Consider the following 23211-nt stretch of genomic DNA (forward strand, 5'->3'; position numbering starts at 1 on the left):
CCAACTACACCCCAAACAAGACTCTCCAGTCAGACACAGCACACCACATCACCAAAGCACAGAGTCCAAACCCTATAGGTTCAATGCCCAAAGCAGTGGAAGGCTCTGTATCTGAACAGGAGGGTAGAACCCAACTATTTCTTCTTCAGGGAACTCTTACATTTGAGGCCTTCAGAATAACCTTTGACTAGATAACAGCAGGTAAGGAATATCTCATGGAGGTTGCGCCCTGTGGACAACTAGATTCCTGCCACTCTCCACCCTAGACTTTGATACTTCAGAACACTGTACAGATCAAATTAAAAAAAGGTGATACAACACTATAACATCCAATCAAATACATTATCCTAGCACCAGCGAAGATGACCATTCATGTATTAAAAAGTAGAAAGAAATGGGGCAACATTTTACATTTATTTGAATTGGGTTACCAAGAATTGTGCAAGAAACAGTTATGGCAAGTGCTCTGGCTATCCTGACCAAATGATGTGGAAGTCAACACCAAATTAAAGTATGCGGTTACGATATGGAAAAAGCACAACAGATCGACAGTCATATGAAGTACAATCAAATAATAATGTTTGTACTTTTTCAGAATAAATACGAAAATATCATGAAAAGACTTGCTAGGGTGATTCTACTGAGCCACGTCTACATGGAACTGGACAGCTAATAGATATTGGTAAAACATAATAAATGATTGATCTCCTGGCCAGTATACAGAAGTGATATATGGCAGTGGGGGAGGGGACGGGATAGGAAGAACAGCATTCACCATCTTGTCTCAACCAAACATACCGTTGCCACGCTTGGTGTTACCACACATGTTCCTTTACCATGCATGTATTGACAATGATTTTCCTTGTTAAGGCACATGTATGGTAAAGGTAGTCAGTGCTCTAGGCTCGAAGCAAATGGCCGGGGGATGGGAGGTGTTGGAGATTAAAAAAAAAGTTGTTGGTACACCAAAGGGATTGAGATGCGACTTGGTGAGTAGTTTTCATAGTTGGGGGACGGAGGGCTCAGGGTAGGGGGCGGAGGTGTTTTTAGGTCTGGTAGGCTGGTTTTAGGGCTCAGGGTAGTTTGCAGGGCTGGGGGCGTTTTTTAGGACTCCGGGCGAGAGGCTGAAGTGTTTTATGCCTGGTAGGCCGGTTTTAGGTTTCTTGGCTGGGAGTGGGATAGTTTTCATGGCTTGAGGTGGGGTATCGGGCTTGGTGTATGTGAGGGGCCCTGGCGGGTGCCAGAGGTTATAAAGCTGGTACTGTTCCCACACGTAACCTTTGCCATGCATATGCCTTTACTAGTCATGCCTTTACAATGAAATTTGGTGTAAAGGCATGTGTGGTGAAGGCATATTCCTTGTAAAAACATGCGTGGAAAAAGTAAAGAGTAGTAACGGTACTGCGTTGTGACCGCTGCCTTGTAAAGACATGCACAGTAATTGCAGGAGTCATTCCATCATAGAACTGGCAGTGTGGTATTGTGGCTAACAGCCAGTTGGAATCAGATAAAAGAATAACCAAAATGGACGGATATAGGCCCAGACAGGAAGTGATACTGTTATTACTTGCCAGAAAAAGCATGAAGATAAGAGACAAGCATTGGCAAACCCAATAGGTCTGGGTTTAATGTGCCAAAGCATAGAGCATTACTTTATTGGATCAAGAAAGGCGAGAAGGAGCCAGCAGGGCTTGACAGGGTTAACTATAGTTGTAAAGTAGTCCCTCATACAGTTTAATGCAAGCATTCAAGTTGAATTGGAACGATATACTCACATAGCCATTAGCATTAAGCGAGAGACAAATACTGCACTTGGTTGAGCCAAGACTAGACTGACAAAGTCTCAATCCAATAGCTGAAAGAGCCTTATTATTGAAAGCCAGTGGTTTGAAGGGGTGGGCCCAAAGCCCGATCTAAATAATATTCTTAGACATAGGTATGTTTGAAAGCTGTACTGTCACAGTCCAGACATGAAAAACAATTAATAATAATGCTCCGACGCTAATGCTCAGAAAAGCAACACCCACAATATAGTTGTTCATTCACAGAACTAGATATCGGACTCTTATTTGGAAAGTACAACTGTGGCAAGAAGCACAAAAAAGTGAGGCTTGCTTTAGCAAGCACAGCTCACACTTTAACAGCGAACGCCAACTAAGTGAACATACTTAGACTGCTATAGACAGGCTTGATTTGCGTGCTTAGTGCAGCCAGGAAGACAGACTTTTAAGTACTTTAGTTATTTCATATGGAGAATTAGACACTGGGACATTTCGACCTCTCCAGGTGGAAAGACAGTCACAGGGCTTAACCCTCGCTCATCTGAATGAGACCCCGATGGGCACAAGAAGGGCTGACATACCAGAAAAGGGTTGTTGGCCCTGAGCAAGGTCTGTTCACATTGTAAGCCGTCCCATGACCAGTCAGATGGATATCCTCTTCAACCAATACACAGCAAGTCCTCCTTGTGTTGGTACCAGTCCTGGGAAGAGGACAGCGGCACAGGAGTGCCATGGAGAGTGAGTATGTGCCAAACACTCCTTTATTCCGGGGGATGGATGGTACAGGCATTGGACGCTAATTTCAGTCTCAATGTTGATCACAGACTGAAAATCTGCAGCTGGACGATGAGGCTCACCAATGGTTTCGGCAAGACAGAACATCTCACACCACTCCTGAGCCCTCAGCCCTAATGGTTCTGCACCACACATGTGGTATCGGGTCATGAGCATGGGGTATCAGATCATGAGCGCGTGTGCATGCTATCGCTGAATCTTCAACGCTGCTACTTTCTCGACCTTCCTAGGAAAACTCACCACCAGCATTTCAAGCTCTGGAGGTTCCCACTGGGGGAAATGAAAACAGTCTCAGGGGTGAGGCATTGCAGGCCAGTGGATCACTGTGTAGAAGTTCACCCTCCTCTTACAAGGAAACTGACAAAAAGGCGGGCTACCTTCAGTGCATAACCCTCGGGCTTCAAGGATGGTCCGTAACTCACCCAGGGAGAAAGGTATGATAGCAGGGCTGACCAAATGCAGAGGCTGGTGGATCTAATGGCCATTTGCATTTCTGCCATTTTATCACATCATTAGAACTTGACCACGTAAGGATTAGTTTCTCAGTTAAAAAAAAAAACTTTAGACCTACAAAATGGGAGGAGGGGGTACACTTTTGAAATGGATCATCACCATGATTTAATACTGCTGTACCCAAAGTGCATCAAAGGTTTCAAACTGGCAGGCACCGCGCATAAGTTTTCCAGTTAGATAATAGCAACAGACTAGACACTCATTTACTGTCCCTGCCCCATAAGAGCCAATGCAATGTACTCAATTGGAACGGAGCGTATTTATGGTTTTAAAAAAGGCATGTCCGGTTCTCAAACCCATTTGACTTTGGCCAGACTAGATATCAGCCCGTTTCAGAGACTGCCATGTTACCACCTAACTACAGAGGTTAGTAACACCAGACAACTTTTCCTTGCCAACAGGGAGAGTTATCAGGCGCAGGCACCACCTAGGTACGTATGGGTGCCTTTGTGCTTCATAAACACCCATCTGAATTACAGGTAATCACAGAGAGCCATGCAGTTGTAACCAAATATGTCAAATCAAAATGACCAAATGTATCATAAAAGTTCCAGAAATTCTCATTTTTTCTGGAGTGGTTGTTTTGGCTGTGGGTAAATCGTCTACATCCATAAGTGAAAATTATTCTTCAGTGTGAAATAAGACAGATCACAAGAGAGTAAAATGTAATAGGCCTTGAAGGACATGCTAGGAACCTGGGGGCTCAGAGACACACACTGGGTTAAGTTCGCTTCCTGATGCACAATTTCTATGTGAAACATTATGGTTAATAGACTGATCTAAAGTAATTCCTACCTTCAGCTGTTTGAAGGATTGCTTTCACCTATGGTCACTTATTTTGAGTGAACCCAAGTGGGAGGGTGATTAGTTGGTAGGATGTGGCAGTCTTGGGTGCGGAAAACAAAAAGCAACTGGACTGACCATATGTCAACCTGGAGGTATACCTGGTTTGATTTATAAACAGTATGCAGGCACATGGTGGCAATCTAAAAAGAGAGGTCATGGTTTGACGGAGCGTGAGAAACTGAACACTATTATCTTCCATAAGGGGGAAAGGGGCTGTACTCAAGGAAATGGTGCCAAAACAAGACCATGTGCAGTCAACGCCCACACACTATATACTGCTGCTGCGTTAAGTAATGTCACACTACATTCTCCAGTTCAGAGTACCAGAAGCATTCTCCAAACACTAAGCAGAAAACACATTTAAAAAACACTCATGCAGCATGTAATCATGAAACGGCCTTGACAGACACTTCGTGATTATTTATTACATGTAAAACGGACAGAAGTTTATATTTTGCCAATCCTCATTTTCAGCAATAAGTGGGTTAAAAAAACAGCATTCTATCACAAAACCTCACACCAACAATTCGCAAAATCTACAAGTGCATCTGAATAAACGGGCTTTTTTTTAGATAAATGATGGCATTCCTTACATAAAACGGTCCCTGTGGTTTGGGGCCAAAAAAGATGATGTATGAAACTTAAATCTGGGAGGTAGGTTAGTTAGACACAATAACTCTGCATTACACACCATGAGAGATCCAGCGCATGCGCGTGTATGTTACCAGTAGTTGTTGTTATTACTCTTAGGCGCAGGAAAGGCCTATCTCAGCATGTCAGATGAAGCCAATAATGTCCTAATGCGCGCGCACTACGAATTTCCGGCTGTAAGTGAAGGTTGGGCCTTCCGTTTGGTGCCCCGACCTGGCTCTGCAGCATTTGCTCTGCGTCTGGTGATACTTAGAGGTCAGGGGCCGCTCCCCATGGGACTCCGAGCTCAGAGCTGGAATGCACGGAAAATGGGAAACGAAACATTTCAATCTCCAACGCACCCCGAGACAAATCGCGCATACTCGACTGAACAAGTCAATAACACTTCGATTTAAGGCAGTGATGCTCAGCTTTGCGCCACAGGGGTGTATGCACGCAGGCACACAGCCACACAAACTCACGATCGGAAAAAGAAACACAAAGAAAAGAGCTGCCATGTTCCCAATCCCCCGCCAGCCATTACCTCAGAATGAAGTTAGTTATTGCTAATGGCCTTTTTTTTGGTTACACATTACTGCCGAGTAACCTGGATAACCCAGCAGTAAACAGACTCGAGCTCGCCAAGGCTTTAAAAGGCACATGCTCCGAGGGCCACTAAAAGGGATCAAGCTTTATTAATAGGGATCAATACAATCTCTGTCCTTCTGCAAGAAAAGGGCCTCGCGGGCTCCAGGGCCAGACGCCCTGATAAGCAGCCTCCAAGGAATGCAGACACTCGCTATGCTATTATTGCTTTAACAAAGCCTTGAGTTTTGACTTAAAAACTCATTAAAAGACAGGTTTATTGCTGTTTGCCCAGAGTAAAAACGACCCCAATCGCTGTCTTATTTGTTTTTGAACATCTGCCGATGCGTCACAGACATTACATGCAAAATAAACACCATTTTTAAATGTACAGAACAAAAAAATTCGCTTTTCTCAAAGGTTGATGGGAGCATAACAATTGAAAATGGCTAAATGTCATGTCTTTCAAGTCATAAATCACATGCACCCCTTCTCCCCCATCTTTTACAAATAGGCTTGCAGTCTTCTTCGGTTAGTCCTTCCTACCTCGGGTTATATTTGAATAAAAATGACCGCCCCCCATCGCCTTTGACTCTCGTTTTAATAGTTGAGCTATTAACCCCGCACGCCCCTCCTTCCTCCCAGACGACACTGCATTTCATGCGGGTGACCCCGCGGGGCTCATTCCAGCCCCCTCCATGGTTCAGGACGGCAGCGGCTTCAGGACCCTTGAATATAAACATGATAAACTGCTCTCGCAGCCTTGGCTTTTGCTGGCAGAACTGATTGGATCTGTCACCGGCGGAATGAATTGCCGTTTCCATTTGAGCGGAAAAAAGGTCTAAGAAGCAATTGATTTACCCCGGGCGACTGTCACTGCTGGAACCGAAACACCGAGCGGCTTTCCCGATAACTGAAACAAGTGTAATTGTCAACACACTCTGCATTCACTGTCTCTCGTGCCCCTGGTACCCGGGGCTGGTGGGGGCGTGGCCACCAGCCTCCGCACCTTCTCCTTAATCTGGGGAATATGCGCGGCGGCCCTGATAATCCTCGGGGTAAACCGTGCGGACCCCCATGTGTTTCTGACATGTACCATAACCTTGTGCCGGCGAGTGCCCCGTTTTGCTTTGGGCAGTCCCCAGCTAGGGTCAGGGCAGATTCCTTTCCTTAGTCTGAGGCCTCTGAAGTACCCCTTACTTAAAATGGTGGGGGTGTAGTTGCATAAGTATGCCTCCACCCGCAGCTCCCCGTGCTTGCACCTTCATTTTTTTTGCAGATTTAGCGCCAACTCGACGACCCGAAGGCACTGGAGCGCTTTACACAAGTACCAGTTATGTTCCATAAGGACACACTTATTATTTGGTAGGCGCGGGAAGATTAAGTAATTTGCCCAGAATCACAGGATGCTGAGTCGACGCTGAGGCTCCCTAGCTCCAAGGTCGGCTGCTCTAGCAGTAAGGCTACACCCCCCCCCCCCCCTTCCCCTTCTAACCATTTACATATTGGTCTGGGAAATGGGCAGATTTCGATATCTGGCAGATTTCAGCGCCTCGAAGTCGAAGCTGAGCCCACTGTGCGCTTGTCACCGGTGGTGGGCATAGTAGGAGCCCCTCCCCCTCGCATTGACGCTACACCCCCCCCCCCCCCCCCCCATCTGTGACTTTAAGAACTACCCTGGTCCCACAGCACACCTTGTTTTTCTTCACCAGTCCCCAGCTGGGGCTCAGCGGCAGATTCCTGTCTTGGGCCAGGCCTTGTACCTCCCACCAGAGGAGCCGAAAATAAGAGTCGGTTGTTTAAGTCTCAGTCCTCGGCTCCCTGCTTAGCACACGGGGTGGCAGGAACATTGTTTGACAGAAAAGGCTTTGCAAATACCGCGTGGCCCTTTCAGCGCGGAATCCCTCCTGGAGGGGCCTTCAGGGCGCAGTTGCTGCACTCGAAGCTAAAAGTAAAGTCTACAGAGAGTGGAGGTCTGAGCCTGGCCAAACACGGCTGCCCGCTCCCACGGGACCCAGGCACACTCGGGATAATAGGGGGGAAAAGAGAAACACTGACACCTAGACGAGGATAATGAAGAAAGCACAGGCTCACTGAGGAAAGACCAGTTGTCACCCAAGTGACAGGCAACAGCTGAGCCCACACATCTGGAGGCTGATGGGGCAAACATTCGGAAACTCTCACCCGTCTCTCAGCCCCCGGCTTGTCCTAAAGCCTCGACACACTTTTAGAGAAGGCTTCATTTACACAGACCCCCCCCCCCCCCACCCCCACCCCTCTAAAAATGCAGCATAACCCACGAGACAAGACTCTGGAAAGTGCGAGGAGATAGCAGTGTTTGTATGTTCAAAACATTTACATGCATATTCGTGTATGTTTCATGGCATTGACAGACATGCTTTACAGATTACATGACGCATATTTACTTCCCAAATTACATGACGCATATTTCTTAAACACAGGACTTTTCCAAGAATCACACGATATGTGGTCAGGTGCTGCAGGCGGGATTCCGTGCAAGTGTCGCAGATTAGCACCGCAGCTCCACTCGAGGCGCTCACACAAGCATATTGATGTTTAGTTAAACCATCCGCATCGCTTTTCTGTGCGGGACTTGGACTGCCCAGCCTGCCCCCGCGCCGGTTCTAGCAGGCGGCTGCAACAAGTTATATTTATCTCCCCGGCCCGAATTATATTGTTGCTCAGCTTGGAGCAGAGGGCGGTCATTAAACAGCACAGTATGTGCGAATCCCGATTCCAGCAGGACACCGAGCCGCTCCCACTCCATGTGCACCCACCCCCTCTCCCACCCTTGGCTCCTCAAAATAAATAAACCACTTGGTGAAATGGGGTGCGGAAAATAGAAGGATATGTGGGTTCAGGGAGCCCCTTGAAAAGATTTAAAGCTGCACCTACAGCTCAGACGACGCCGCTCAGCTGCTGTTGATACAGCGCAAAGTTGTGGCAATGTTGTCTGACCTTTTGGGAATTTGTCAAAGCTGAGCCTGCAGGGCTGTAAGTCAGACCCGACCCCTCCCCTCCCTGGTTAATTTACACGTCGCCTCCTGGCCCCCGTTAAACTAATTAGGTCTCATGAGACTTTCTTCACACGGCGCCCTGCATTCCGCTGCACCCCTCCCTCCCCCCACCAAGACGGATCTCTTTCCGACCCCATCACCATTTTTTTCTATACATTTAGATATATATACACGCAGCACACACAATTACACAGACCGTTCCTTACCTTACAAAGGCAGCGCTAGGAACGACGCAGCACAAAATCCCCGGTCACTGAGAGCACATTGAAGGCGCGCGCGTGAAAGGTCCCGCGCGCAGCCGCGGGCTCCGTTCCTCTCGCGGGCCCCTCACAGCTGTCCGGAGCCTGGGGACATTTCCCGTCTTCGGGCTGAGTGCGAGGAGCTGAGCTGAGGCTGTCCTCCAGTCCACCTACATTTAGGAAGCCGCCTGCCGCAGCGATGCACACAGGGTCTGAGCTAGCCTCGGTCTCCCCCCCGCACCGCTGCGCTTCAGACTAGTTTCAAGGCAGTAAAATGATCTGCGCTTTCTCCGGGGCTGATTGGCCCATTAGGGAGAAGGGCTGGCATTCCCATCCTGCTCGCAAAACCTGGAGTGGGCGCAGAAAAGTGGGATTGGCTCCAGTGCTGCAGGCGGTCCAGGGAGGGGGAGCTCAGGGCCTGGGTTAGATTTTTACAGACTGCGTGCTATGCGTGATTCCTGTGTGATTCTAGTGTGCATGCTCTGTGCAATCAGATAAGTATTGAGGAAAATGAACAGGAGGAATGTTATCTGGCACAGCAGAGGCACCCCCCACATGGTCGCACCGCCCGAATCCCAATAAATTCAGACCACACCAGTTTATTTTATGGAAGAATTAAGGCCGCAGTTTATTAGGCATTTATCACTTACAAGCGATCCTTTACAAGCCATTATTTCTGTTTTGGCGACCGTGCGTCCTTACACAACCAGCTCTGCACTGTGCCCTACATTCAGTGCGGCTCTCTTTACAAAGTGACTTGTCCCCGTCCTTAACCACCAATGCCTCTGCACTGTGCCCTACATTCAGTGCAGCTATCCTTGCCCAGGCAACCCCCTCCCTGGGACACACCTTTTCCTTTCTCTCCGGGCAAGCTTCTGCTTCCGGCCCGACCGGGTAACCTTTTACCTCCGGTTTCCACACACTCCTTGGGTAAGCGTCTGCTTTAACCCAAACCGGATGGCCCCTTAGCCTCCGGTGTCCAATCACTCCCGGGTAACCAGCCGGTTCCCACCCGGCCGGGTGACCTTTTCACTTCCGGGGCCCACACATTCCCTTCCGGGTTGGCGTTTGTCCCCCGCCCCCCGCCCGCGTTGCGCCATTAATTGTTTGCTTCCGGTTCACCTGAACACAGGGAGCTCGGGGAGCTTGCCAGTGACCCCCTGGGTCCCGCCTGCCCCATTTGTAGTCTGAGCCCTCTGCGCCACCTGCTTTTTGTATTCTTCTTGGATCGCTTTGTAAGTACCGCCTGTTGTCCCTTCTTCCGAAACCACAGGATCTCTTGTAAGCCCCATATGCCTCTGCGACTAATCTCACCTCTTTTGTCTACCCCCCCTTCAATTCCTGTCCCTCCAAGGGTGGGTGGGCGGGTCTTCTCCTGCCAAAATTCCCCGGAGAAAAGAGGGCCTTGTGCCCGGTGTCCACCCTTAAATAGCCCTTATCCCCCTACACATTCCTACCTTAAATTTATGGCTGAGCTGGCCCAGCCCCAATGCTTGGTGGGCCCGCTCTTTCTCTTTCCTTGCCTTTGCTCCCCTTATCTCCAGCCAATCATTGGGTGCTCGGGCTCTGCCTCCCGGGGGTGGCCTCCACTGAGACCCCCGGTCCAGCCACTGTCCCCCTCCCCCTGGGGAGTGGGGGGGGCCGAACCAAGGGGCACAGCAGAGGCACCCCCCACATGGTTGCACCGCCCGAATCCCAATAAATTCAGACCACACCAGTTTATTTTATGGAAGAATTAAGGCCGCAGTTTATTAGGCATTTATCACTTACAAGCGATCCTTTACAAGCCATTATTTCTGTTTTGGCGACCGTGCGTCCTTACACAACCAGCTCTGCACTGTGCCCTACATTCAGTGCGGCTCTCTTTACAAAGTGACTTGTCCCCGTCCTTAACCACCAATGCCTCTGCACTGTGCCCTACATTCAGTGCAGCTATCCTTGCCCAGGCAACCCCCTCCCTGGGACACACCTTTTCCTTTCTCTCCGGGCAAGCTTCTGCTTCCGGCCCGACCGGGTAACCTTTTACCTCCGGTTTCCACACACTCCTTGGGTAAGCGTCTGCTTTAACCCAAACCGGATGGCCCCTTAGCCTCCGGTGTCCAATCACTCCCGGGTAACCAGCCGGTTCCCACCCGGCCGGGTGACCTTTTCACTTCCGGGGCCCACACATTCCCTTCCGGGTTGGCGTTTGTCCCCCGCCCCCCGCCCGCGTTGCGCCATTAATTGTTTGCTTCCGGTTCACCTGAACACAGGGAGCTCGGGGAGCTTGCCAGTGACCCCCTGGGTCCCGCCTGCCCCATTTGTAGTCTGAGCCCTCTGCGCCACCTGCTTTTTGTATTCTTCTTGGATCGCTTTGTAAGTACCGCCATGCCTCGCCGGTAGCTATCGCTGCCTGCGAGGCCCCCCCCATGCCTTAACTGCGGCCCCATTCTTGCAAACTACCAACAGCCCCTTGCATACAACACTGCTAGCATATTTCGTAGCAGGACATCCGCCCCTGTGTCAGAAAGGTACACCCCATCCGCTCTGTAATACTGCGGCTGCCGCAAGTTAATCAGAGTGTGCCTGATAATCCCTAAGCCTGCCCCCTTTAGAAATTTGACCATCAAGCTATTTAGCCTCTTCCTTGACAACTCCATGCCATTTTGGGAGCGCGCCCCAGCCCATACCCTTCTAGGAATAATCTCGGACCATACTATTTCCGTTGAGCCCATGCACTTTGCTAAATTGGTGAGATCCTTCTTTAATGTGTGAAGCAGGTCACCCCGCCCCATCTCTGGAAGATCATTTCCCCCTAGATGAATTACTAAAATACTCGGATCCTTCGCACCTGCGCGCAATTCCTCAATGACACCCCACAATTCTCTCCAGCGCAAGTCCTCTTTTCCGAACCATTGCACCCTTGTCCGTTGAAATGGGAACGTAGCATTCCACCCAAGGCAGTGAGCTCTGTTAGCCGCCCTGGACACGTATGAGTGTCCGATGACCCACACTGTTTTGTATTCTGCGAATTAAACAGAAGCACGGAAATGTTCAGTACACGTCACCCATCATCCTTTTATTATACATAAAGCTTGCTGTACAGAATGTATATCAGATCCCCCAATTGAATAGCCGCAACACATGTCTTTCCAATTTCCTTATCTGTCTGCTGTTGGGCGAATGTACCCCTTAAACCTGTCCGATTCCCATCTGCCTATCTGTTTTATTCCTTCCGCCGACATGCCCTCCTGGAAGGCTGTGGTGGCTGCCCCAATGCGAAATGAATGTGTAGTGTAGTGACACCTTTGGAGGCCGGATATTTGCACCGTTGCTGCTAACACCCTTTTAAACTGATAAAGTGTTAACGGAGTCCCATCCCTGTGAGTGAGGAGGTAGCTGTTCCTATCAGCACCTTCCCGCTCCTGCAAGTACCCTGTTAAAAGCGTCACTGGGCAATAGGAGCTGTGCCCCTCCATCCTGTTCAGTGTGATGCACTGTCCCCTTCCCACCTGATCTGTCTTAGATTGTCGCACCAGAAGGGACACCTGGTGTGTGCCTAAGGATATGTCCTTCACTAACAGGGCCCTGTTGCTTTTGTCCCCTTTCGCCCTGGCTATTAGTTCACTAATGCGAAAGGCCCCAAAAAAGGCCAGAGAAAATGTTAATCTGAACAACTTACTCTCAGACTCCGAGTAACACACCCTAGGGATGTTGTCCATTAAAATTTTAAGTGTGTTAAATTCAATCGGGGACCTGCTGTCCTGCTTCTTGCCTTCCTTTTTGGCCCATCCTTTCAATGCTGCCCTAAGCACAAAACCCTTCGTCGGATCCTCCAAACCCCTTATCTTTGAATAGTATGCTATTGCTGCGAGGTGCTCCCCCACCCATGATCTGGATTTTCCGGCCCCCTTGGCCCACACCACAAACTTTTTGACCCGCATCCCCAGTTGCTGCACATTGTCCGGAAGCATGAAAACCTCTGGCGTCATGTTTTGGAAAGTGTCCACACAGCGCCGATACCGGTGTCTTGTTCCCACCGCTAGGGCCTCTTCAGCCATATTCTGTAGTTCCCGTTCTAATGCATTATTCTCCAGTAATCCTCTTTGAAGGGTGTCATTTCTTGTTGCGCCTCTGGCCATTCTGTACGGAATCTTTCCCACTGCAAGCGAGAAAGAGCATCAGCTGCCTTGTTCTGAAAACCTGGCACATGCTTAGCTGTTATCTGAATATTATACTGGAGACATTTGCTCACTAACTGCCTTAATAAGCCCAATATTACGTGACATGACGCCGCCTGATTATTAATTGCATGGACGGCTGCCATGTTGTCTGACCTGATGACCAAATTCTTGTTAGCCAAGGTGTCTGACCATAATGACAATGCCACTACAATGGGAAAGAGTTCTAATGCTGTGATATTGTTGGTGAAGCCACATCGTCGCCAGGCAGTTGGCCACCTTTTGGCACACCACGCAGACCCCAATATTGCCCCAAAACCTCCTTGCCTGGAGGCATCTGTGTACAGTTGCGCCCTCTCATCCGCCGTCCACAGCGACGGCCATATCCTGACCCCATTAAAACTTTGGAGAAAAGACAGCCACATCTGCAAGTCTTGCTTCAGCCCCTTCTTTAACCTGACAAAATGATGTTTCTGAGTCATGCCTGCTGTGGCCCCCGCCAGCCTTCTTGAAAAAACTCTCCCAACCGGAATGACCCTGGATGCAAAATTGAGCTTGCCCATTAACTCTTGGACGTCTTTCAACGTTGCCTTCTCCTTTGCCAATACCTTTTTGATAGCTGCTGCAAAGTCCTGTACTTTCCCCACTGGGAGGCGTGACTCACCTCCCTCCGAATCCAACTCTATCCCCAAGAATGTTAACTTAGTTGTGGGGCCTTCAGTTTTTTCTGCTGCTAATGGAACTCCCAAGCCCTGTGATACGACCTTGAAGGCCTCCAACGCCTGAGCACATTCGGGTGAGTCGGCCTCACCTACAAACAAGAAGTCATCTAGATAATGGAGCTTGCCACCCACTGGCTGGACTTTGTTCGTGGCCCACTCTAAAAAGGAACTAAATGCCTCAAAGTAAGCGCAGGAAACAGAACAACCCATGGGCATACACTTGTCATAATACAACCTATCCTTGAATTGGAACCCCAGCAAATGAAAGCTGTCTGGATGCACTGGTAGCAGCCTGAAAGCTGCCTCAATATCTGCTTTTGCCATGAGGGCTCCCTTCCCCGCCTGCCTGACTAACTCGATGGCTTCGTCAAATGTTGCATAGGAGACCGTGCAAATATCCTGGCTTAGCCAGTCATTTACTGAGTTACCTTTGGGATAAGAGAGGTGGTGAATCATTCTGTATTTGCCTGCTTCCTTTTTTGGAACAATACCTAGCGGAGAAATAATGAAGTTCCTTAAAGGGGCGGTGTCAAATGGGCCCGCTATTCTCCCTAGCTGCAGCTCCTTTTGTATTTTTTCTGCAACCACTTCCGGAAGCTCCTCCGCTGAGCGGAGGTTCTTAGATGATCTGCCCTCTAAAGGACCACTGTAAGGTATTTTGAACCCTTCCTTGAAACCCCAAAACAGTAGCTCCCTCTCCTCAATCTTTGGGTATCCATTTAAAAGTGTTGCCAGCAATTCAAAATTTATTGGGGATGGGCCTTTTGTAACCTGGCCCAGACTATGGCTAGCCCATGAGGGTGGTGCCCGCTGCATCTCTAACAATTGGTTTGCATGCCACAGCGGGATGGTCTCCGCCACACTGGGAGCACCCATGCCGAAATCTGCATTGTACCCCCCAGGTGCAATTGCCAGCGTTGAACAGCCGACATGTATTATCCCTCTGTTTACGTTGCAGCGGCTGTTTGAAATCCTCTGCCCCCTTTGGCCCTCGAAATGCCTGCTGCTGCTCCTGTTGGGGCTGTTGCTGCCTACCCATCATCTGTCCCTGTCCTATCCCTGACCCTGAGGAATTCTCCACTGTCCTCATGTAGTTTTGACTCTGCTCCCCTTGATGCCCTGCCGTTGTTTGCCCTGCGCCCACTGGGAAGCCTACCGCCCTCAGCGGCTGCTGGCCCCTGCCCGCGTTGAATTGCCCATTTGCGAGCCCATTGCTGCCTTGCTGTAGCTGCCCCCCCACCTGCATTGTGGACGCTGCACTACCGGTACCCGCCTGCTGGTCAGGCCCCACTTGTGTGAACTGTTGCCCTATTGGTCCCAATTGCTGTTGCAGCGTCTGTCCTCCACTTGCCTGATGCTGCATGGGACCTGTCCATGTATATTGCTGCCCCCCGCCACCCAGAGGGGACTGTTGACATGCCCCAACTACCGCACCTTGATGCTGGGACCCCACCATTGATCCATTGCCCGCGTATGCTACCCCTTGCTGAAACTGCACCTGTCCTATTTGCTGCTGTGTGAATCCTGCCCCTACTTGTTGACCCAACCCATACTGCGCACTCACCCGCGAATGCGCCTGTGTATTGTTAGCCTGCCAACCCTGTCCCGCCGACGTTGCGCCCCAGTGCTGTACACCATTGTCTGCGCCCGCCAAACCTAAACCATAACCTGCTTTGGACCCCATCTGTTCCATCCATTCCTTAGCCTCTCTTTCGTCCCATGACATAGCCGGTGATTCCTCCATGCGTTGGCGGAAGTTGAGGTCATATTGCAGCCACCCCATGCCTCCGTATCGCCTGAACCGGTCCAGGATGGCTTGGTTGTATCTATTCAACGCTGGACCCTGCTCAGGGAACTTTTCTAACATTATTGCTGCTAGCAGGGCAAATGCGTCTAACCAGTTGTTAATGTTCTCCTCTGGCCTGATCCTCTTCCTATCCTTCCCTTCCTTGCCGGGTCCAGCAACCCGTAGCGTGTCTACCCCCCTGCGCACATGCTCCAGTAGTGTGAAAATATCAATGAACTCCCTCCTCCAAACTCTCTCTTTAACCTCCAGAGGTATGTGCCATGCTTCTGACCGTGTCCCGTTCAGCCCCCCTAGCCCTACCTTCCTTGGCAGCGTTGTACTTCTGTCATTATCTTGTGATGGCTTTGACAAGGGATCCCTTCCCAGGATCGTGTTGCTACTCTTTAGCGCCTGAGCCGCTCCTCTCCTCCCCCCCCCTACCTCGCCCCCCTGTTCCCTGCTCCCTCCCTCCCAGACTTGCATTGGGGAACCCTCCTGTGACCCGCCCTTCGTTGTTTCTTCATCAACCACCACCACCTCCCCCTTCTTTGTACCAATAGGCTTATGCCAATTATCCAACAGTTTTCTAATGACTTCTGACAACTCACCTAAGGAACCACTTTCAGCTGTTAATGCCCCTTGTTTACTCGACTGGTCTTTGCGCAAATTTGCCGCACCTTGTGCATCATCACCCATAAATGCTGTTGCTGTTAAGTCCTCTGTGTGTAACCTTGCCTTTTTGGCTCCTGCGACAGCTCCACCACGCCCCCTCGCCTTCTTTTCCATACCCCTTTTTTCCCCACGTGTCGCTGCATAGGTATGACCATTAATAGGAAAAAAGTCCCCCTGCAACCCCTCCACGTCCTTGCATTGTCCAACGCCTTCTGGGGCCTGTCCTTGCATTTGAGCCATTGCCAGCTCCCAACCTTCCCAATTCTTTGCCTTTGCTATTGATGCAAAAGTGGCCCACAGCTGTTGAGCGTCCTGGCCGCTGTTGTATTCCATTCCCGGGACCACCCCGCTAGGTCCAGCCTCCTCGTTTGCTGCTAGTTCCAATGCACCGCCGTGAAACATCCCCTCCTCTCCCATCCTTATCCGGTGTGCCTGGAACAATCCCGTTCCCGTTGCTGACCTAAAATTGAAAAACTGTGTTAACCTTGCAAGCAGTGTTGTCAGTGCCTTTTCCGCTTGCGAACTCCTTTAGCCCACTAGTTGTGCCGCCCCGACCCCTGCGGTGCCCCGGCCTTGCTGTGCCGTCCTCTGGCCCCCCCGCGGTGTTCCCCGACTTCGCCTCGCATCGCCCCCTTGTCCCTTGACTCACCTTCTGTCACGCCTCGACCCCTTGTGCTCTTCCTGACCCTTTGCCCAGTCAGTGACCTCCGCCACTATTGGCCCCACTCTGTTCGTTGCTCTGTCCTTCACTGTCCACTGTATTCGAACCGTATTCACTCTATAAAAGAAACCACATGTTAGTTCTCATCATTGGACACCCTTGTGTATAGCTGCCCTCGCCTAGCTCCAGCACTTCACCCCTTTTCCGTGCGGCAGCCTCTCCGTCTGTCTATGACACGCCCTTAAACCCCTCTCCTCCTTCTCCCTGCCCCCCCTGGCCCCCCTATCCCTGCCGGCCCTGGTGGAGGCGCACTGGGGAAGGGGGCGAGAGGCGTTAGGAGTTCACCATTCTCCCAACTCGCCCCCCACCCCAAACCCCCGGCCTTAGCCTTGCCCGCTCTCCCCAGCGCCGAACACCGCCTCCCCTCCTGCCCCCCCCTTTTATTACAGTGGTCTCCCTTTACAGCACCCCTTCGCCTTGACCCCTACCCCTTGTGTGACCTACTCATACCTTCAGCGTCATTACCGTGACATTTCAACCACCATAAGCCACGCATTATACTGCTTCAACTTGCAATGCAGACGTGGGAGCCTATAACTCTGAAATTCCGCCCATCTGAGCAACGAGAGACACTACGACGTCTTACAACTGCTGCAAAGTGCCAGAAATGAAACGTTGCTAGGATGTGAGATATGTTCCCCCCACGTGGAGTGGCACTAGGATGTGAGATATGCCCCCTAGCGTGGAACCTGCGCCTACCTCCTGAAACTGAACTCACTTTGCCCGTACGCCAGCCTGTACCTGCAAAGCCGCCCTGAAGCCCAAGTTCCAGTAGCAGCGTTGCATGAAGTTTCCCCTAAAGTAAATTATTAGGCAAGAGATGAAGGACGAATCAAAAAAAAAAAAAAAAAAAACACAAACCGTTTTTTTTTTTTTTTTTTTTTTTTTTTTTGCAGCTATGGCGGCTTGGAAACCACAGGCCCACCTCATTGGAGCCGGACACGAGATGATGAACCTCCGCCTGTAGATGCGGGGTGGGGGGGATATGGGGGGGCTAGAGCTGGTGGGCTTGTTACAGAGCACCGGCCTACCCGTGTGCCCTTCCTCTCCCCCGCCCTCTGCATTTCGCGAAGACTTTGCGCCGCACTGTATAGCCCCTCGCCCCCCCCCCCCCCCCCCCGACTCCGCAACACCCCTCCCTCTTTTTCCTGTCCGCTCGACGTTAACTAACTTTCTTGAAAGCAGAGTTCAGTCGTTGAATTGCCAAATCACCAGCGCCTACGTTCGTGCTGTACCTTTTGTAACATATTAGCATGTCCTTACAATAACAAGAAGCTACTATGCCAAATTAATTATCCTTATTACTCGAGAAATGTAATGTTTGATCAGGAATATTAGTCCAGGTGATCCCTGTAATAAATCTATTCGGGGATTAGTCAAAGCAAAACGATGTGATGAATAAGTAGTCTTTGAAACGAAAGTGACAGATGCTAGCGTGAGCGTCCCCCAGCTACGATACTGCTGCAATAAAGTGTTGAAATTTCCAGCTGAAACGGACGTTCCTCCAATTAGGTGACAACACTATAGTTTGCACCTGGAAGTATGAGAAGTGGAAACAACCAACATCGAAAGGTACGTATGGATGTGCATGTGGCGCGAGTTGGCCGAGCCTTGCACACGTCCTGTAAGGGTACCGAGGAGGAGTAAACGCACGCCTCCTCCCACTGGCTGCAGAGCAGCGCTGCCTGGCAGGAACCCCAGAGCCTTGGGACCCCGAGGGCTGCTCCCTCCAGGCACCTCCGCCCCTTCCTCGCTGCTGGCGAGAAGGATGTCAGCGCCTTCACGCACCGACCTTGGCTCCGAGGCTTTTCCTCTCGGAGGGGCTCCAGTGCTCCTTGAAGGCCTCGAGCGAGTCCTGGAAGCTTGGGAAGCCCCATCTTTCCATATCAAGTCCCCCCCCCCCACCAGTGAAGGGAAACACAGAAGGCAAGACTTCTTGACTCCACAACAAAGCAGCACGTGCCCTCGGCTGGCAGAGAACAAGCGCCTCGAGTAGCGCACAACACCTCCCTCTCGACCGCAGTGCTTCTAAGCACAAACCCCGGCAACGAGGCCAAGCGCCTGGAGTAGAGCACAGCGCCTCCATCTCGCCCGCAGTGCTTCTCAGCACAAACCCCATGCAGCTCTGCCAAGCGCCTGGAGTAGAGCACAGCGCCTCCCTCTCGCCCGCAGTGCTTCCAGTCGGGCACAGCGCCCTCCTCTCGCCCGCAGCGCTTCCAAGCACCAACCCCGGCAACGAGGCCAAGCGCCTCCAGTAGAGCACAGCGCCTCCCTCTCGCCCGCGTTGCTTCTAAACACAAACCCCGGCAACGAGGCCAAGCGCCTGGAGTAGAGCACAGCGCCCCCATCTCGCCCACAGTGCTTATCAGCACAAACCCCATGCAGCTCTGCCAAGCGCCTGGAGTAGAGCACAGCGCCTCCCTCTCGCCCACAGTGCTTCTCAGCACAAACCCCGGCAACGAGGCCCAACGCCTGGAGTAGAGCACATGTGCAATCCTTTTTCAGCAAGCAATTTATTTCCCTTTTGCCCTAAACTACGCCGTGTTGTCTAGGATGAGCTATCGCTTCTCGTTGTGGCCCGATGGGGGGGGGGGGGCGGAGAGGGCAGCTCCTTGCCTGCACTCCCCCCCCCCCCCCCCCCCGTATCTGCAGCTCCCAGCCATGCAATTAACCAGCCCCTTAGCACAATCGGCGTCCCTCCATGTTCTCCCCTTACACATTCCTTTACTTTGCTAATTCCCTCCCTCCTGTCCCCACCCCCTACGCTGTGTCTTCCTGGCTGTCTGTGCTCGTGCCCACTCCGCCCCTTACCTTTGGCGCCCCAATCCTCACCTGTGTGCTGCACAGGACCCTTGGGGAGCAGTGGAGCGTCGATGCCGCCAGCGGTGTCCCATGCTCGCCTATCCTCACCACCCCCTCTTGTGTTCACTTCAACTGCCGATCTATGCCCCCCCCCCCCCCATTGCTCGTGCCATTGTCCTCGATGCCCCGACACCCTCTTCCTGGCAACAATGCTTTCGAGTTCACCTTTCGCTTATTGCGCTCGCCCCGCAGCCTCATGTACTTTCCTTGCTCACAATTGTCACCACCACCTTATGTAACGTAACGTATGCCTTCGCAATCCGCTCTTTTGCAATCTTTCTCACTATATTTCACCCCTGCCCCCTTTCGTGAAGCGCCCTGACACCCCGGGGAAAGTCCGCCCACACAAATGCACAAACCAATAACCCCTGACTTTCGTCCACGCTCCGTCATTACCATCAGCCCTCCCGCAAATCTTTCTTTTGACCCCCCGCAGTCCGAGACCCTGCGCCCATCCACCTTTTGTCATCTCCCGAGCCCTCCCTTCGAAAACAGAGCCCCAACTGCTTCGAGAGCTGCCCAGCTCTCCCCCTCCACGAATGCGCACTTCTCATCACACCTTCATTTATCCCTCTATGAATAACATGGTGAATAACATTCTTAAATTACAATGCATGAACCGTACCTAATGCTACAACGCGCATTCAAACCCAAACATTAACTCCTAAACACCATAACCAATGTTACTAAGCATCTGCAGCAATACTGTACCAAATAAAAACACTAGATACAACGGCAGCCAGCGTATCAGTTGTGTCGAGCAGCACGCGTCGAACACCATCTTACATGTGAAAGTTATAGAGAGAACTGTCTTATGTACTTTATGAACTCGGAAGGAGTTTCGTTCCATTTGCACTAAGTCGTCATAATCCCCCAGCACATCCGCGTTACACACTCCTTTCTATATCCACCATTCTGCTCACTACAGAAGGGGGGGGGGGGGGAGGAGGAGCGTTCCCAACTCCTTGCCGGCATTTCCAAGGCTCCCTGTACCCTTCGCCCCCTCCTCCCCCACTCCCCTTATCTGCCGCTCCCTGCCATGCCCGGTGGAGTAAGCTCCGCGCCCCCCCCCCCCCCTTCGCCAGCCCTTACCCTCGATGGCCCTCCCTGCTCTCCTCCCCCTACAAATTCTTTTCCTCCTTCCCTGTCAGTAACCACCTACGCTGTGTCTTCCCTGGCCGCCCATTCCCGCCCCCCACCTTGTGGCACCCTTCCCGCCCCCTGCCACCCTCCCCCAACCCCCCCCCCCCCCCCCAGCCCAAACCCGCCTGAATTCCACCGGGACCGCGCCGGACATTCTAAGCCTCCATAGTTCAACTTCGTGGTATCCCTTCATGGCAGGGTGAAACTTATTCCGTTCACTCTGCTAGAACCCCCCAAAGGCAACCAAGTTCCGTGTTACCCCATCTATGACTCATTCCTGCCGTCTACCGTTAGTGCCTGTTCGCCACGAGTGCCAATCAAACATCTGCTGATGCTACACAATTTTAGCCCATCTTCATTCTGCTCCCTTTGCATTAGAGGCCTGTTCCCCGAATGGCACTTAACTGTACGTCTCTCGCCCGCGCCCATAACCCTATCTCTCCACTGTCTTTCTCCTGGACGGCCCCAAACCCTCTTCATCCCTCCTTTGCCCTGCCATCCGACCCCCATTATGCCTCCTCTCTTGGCGCCCTTTTCGGCTATCCTTGTATGTCCGTTCTTGCACCTCCCATAGTCCCTCCGCACCTTCCTTACCCACCCTCCCCCAACCTCCCCCCATCCTCTAAGCACTGTACATTAAGGCAAATCAATGTACTGCGACTCAGCCTTTCAGCCTCGAGAAGATCACAGAGTCAGTTAGCTAGGGGGCCATTTTATTGCCAATGAAAACCCTGTCAGTGAGTTACATTTTGTTCTGTCCTTTATGCGTTCGTACTTATGTGACTTAACTTGAACCTATTCTTATTTCTCCCCATTCATACAGCCGGACAAAACAGTGACAGTTCCCTCTGCTATTACTACTCATACGCTTGACGCCCGGAGGCTGTGCCTTCCCTCGAAAACAGAGCCCCCAGTACCGAGAACCAGCGCCACCCCTCTTGTTACGCCAAACTGCGATCCTCGGCCCCATGACACTAAGGGGCATCTACTAACCGCCCCCATCTCAGTAACCTTTAAGCCAGCATCCAGCCCTTCCACACCCTCCTCCTTTTACCCGCCTGGGGGAAGGGGGTGGGAGGGGGGGGGGATGCACCTATACCCACTTATCCTGGCTCACATCCCCAACCCCCCATTGAATATCCTTGAGCCCCCCATGGCAGATCACACCCTCTACTTTGGCCCCTCTGGCCACAATCCCTCCATGCCCTTCCTTATTCTAACTTGCGCTCGAGCCCTCCCGTGGGCCCCCGTCCCCAAGACTTCGCACCTGACCGACTCGTGCTCGGCCACCTCCCCCCCCCCCTCTGCTATTGTTGTTTCCTGGGCACTCTGACGCCCTTCCCCAGAACGCCGCCTCGCCCTCCGCCGTAGGAGCCTGACCCCTCTGTCCCGTGCCATTAAAGCCCGCGCCATGGACCCCAGCGGCCCCACCCCCTCTTCCACAGAGGTCCCCTTCCCCCCATCCATCACTTGATAATATTGCGGGGAGTATTTAACTTGCTACTCCCACCCCTCCTTATATTTCTTAATATTGCACACTCTCTGATGACGTCCCTTCCTTTCCTTGTTACTCTGCACGCCCAGACCCAGCACCGTCCCCCCACCCTTGCTACCCCACACGTTCTCTTCTGTACCCACCACACTGCAGCCCACCCTATATCCATCCCTCCATCCCTCCCTCCCCTCGCCTCCCCCCACCTCACCTCGCACTTTGTCGACGCTGCACCTCTTCTCCTGCCAAAATTCCCCGGAGAAAAGAGGGCCTTGTGCCCGGTGTCCACCCTTAAATAGCCCTTATCCCCCTACACATTCCTACCTTAAATTTATGGCTGAGCTGGCCCAGCCCCAATGCTTGGTGGGCCCGCTCTTTCTCTTTCCTTGCCTTTGCTCCCCTTATCTCCAGCCAATCATTGGGTGCTCGGGCTCTGCCTCCCGGGGGTGGCCTCCACTGAGACCCCCGGTCCAGCCACTGTCCCCCTCCCCCTGGGGAGTGGGGGGGGCCGAACCAAGGGGCAAAGCATGGGCAAGGGCTGAGCCCTGTGATATAGTTGTCACGTGTGAGTGACGTCATTTCCGCCGGCTGTAGCGTTTTGGTGCCAGCTCACTGTTCTTTCGGGATGAGTTACACATTTTCTTGGAAGGCCGCAGCAGTCAGATCATAAACCAAAAAGGCTGACTTATACTGTACAGTAGGCCACAAATAAAAGCTTACAGGGCAAAACGTCATGTAATCCTACCGGTGATACACTCCATGCTCTCACCCAGACTGAAGGCAATATATGATGCGTTTCTGAGAATTAGAAAGGAGTCTATTGATTTGTGTCTAATGGGTTTCATCGTATACGTTTGCAAAAGCCTGAAAATTAAATTAACTATTTTCATGATGCTGTTGTTCGTCTTTTGATGCGTTCACATTTACCAATGACGCTTCTCCTTTTCTCGTTAACCGGTCCACGCACACGAATGCATGCGGGACATACCTCCTTCTGACAGCTGCTTGATGTTGGCATGACTGACTTCTACCTCCTATGTTCGCAGGGCAAGAACAATAATCGAAAACGACTGTGGCAAAAAGTCTAAATTCTTCGAGATTGTATTGTTTGGTAGAACCTGTTTCACGGGCTTGTTTATTACCGCCGGTGAGTTGTTAAATATTGGGTATAAATAATCATATTTCAGCCTTATGCGTCATGCTCACAGGCAATTAATACCAATCGT

The 23211-nt window shown here is 51.5% G+C and overlaps 2 protein-coding genes across 3 annotated transcripts in view; both read right to left on the reverse strand.

The window, feature by feature from the left end:
* Window positions 1–8876, reverse strand: part of PRICKLE1 (prickle planar cell polarity protein 1) — a 147365-nt gene extending 138489 nt beyond the window's left edge. The window contains exon 1 of the mRNA XM_086919503.1: window positions 8395–8876. The gene's annotated coding sequence lies outside the window, so the exon portion shown is untranslated. The remainder of the gene's footprint in view (window positions 1–8394) is intronic.
* Window positions 8877–10140: 1264 nt separating this feature from the next.
* LOC147751360 (uncharacterized) lies at window positions 10141–22508 on the reverse strand. Of its 2 annotated transcripts, none has more exons than XM_086919512.1 (4): window positions 22310–22508; window positions 16417–16545; window positions 15704–16227; window positions 10141–11431 (listed from the first exon to the last, which is right to left on the reverse strand). In XM_086919512.1, the coding sequence occupies exons 3-4, from the start codon at window positions 16182–16184 to the stop codon at window positions 10866–10868; spliced, it is 1047 nt and encodes a 348-aa protein (XP_086775638.1). In that variant the 5' UTR covers window positions 16185–16227; window positions 16417–16545; window positions 22310–22508; the 3' UTR covers window positions 10141–10865. The 2 variants fall into 2 exon arrangements, with proteins under 2 accessions (XP_086775638.1, XP_086775637.1); XM_086919511.1 differs by having other exon boundaries at window positions 10141–12568.
* Window positions 22509–23211: the final 703 nt, after the last annotated feature.

The sequence above is a fragment of the Lissotriton vulgaris genome, chromosome 1_1, assembly GCF_964263255.1.
Source record: "Lissotriton vulgaris chromosome 1_1, aLisVul1.2, whole genome shotgun sequence".
Lineage (NCBI taxonomy): Eukaryota > Metazoa > Chordata > Amphibia > Caudata > Salamandridae > Lissotriton > Lissotriton vulgaris.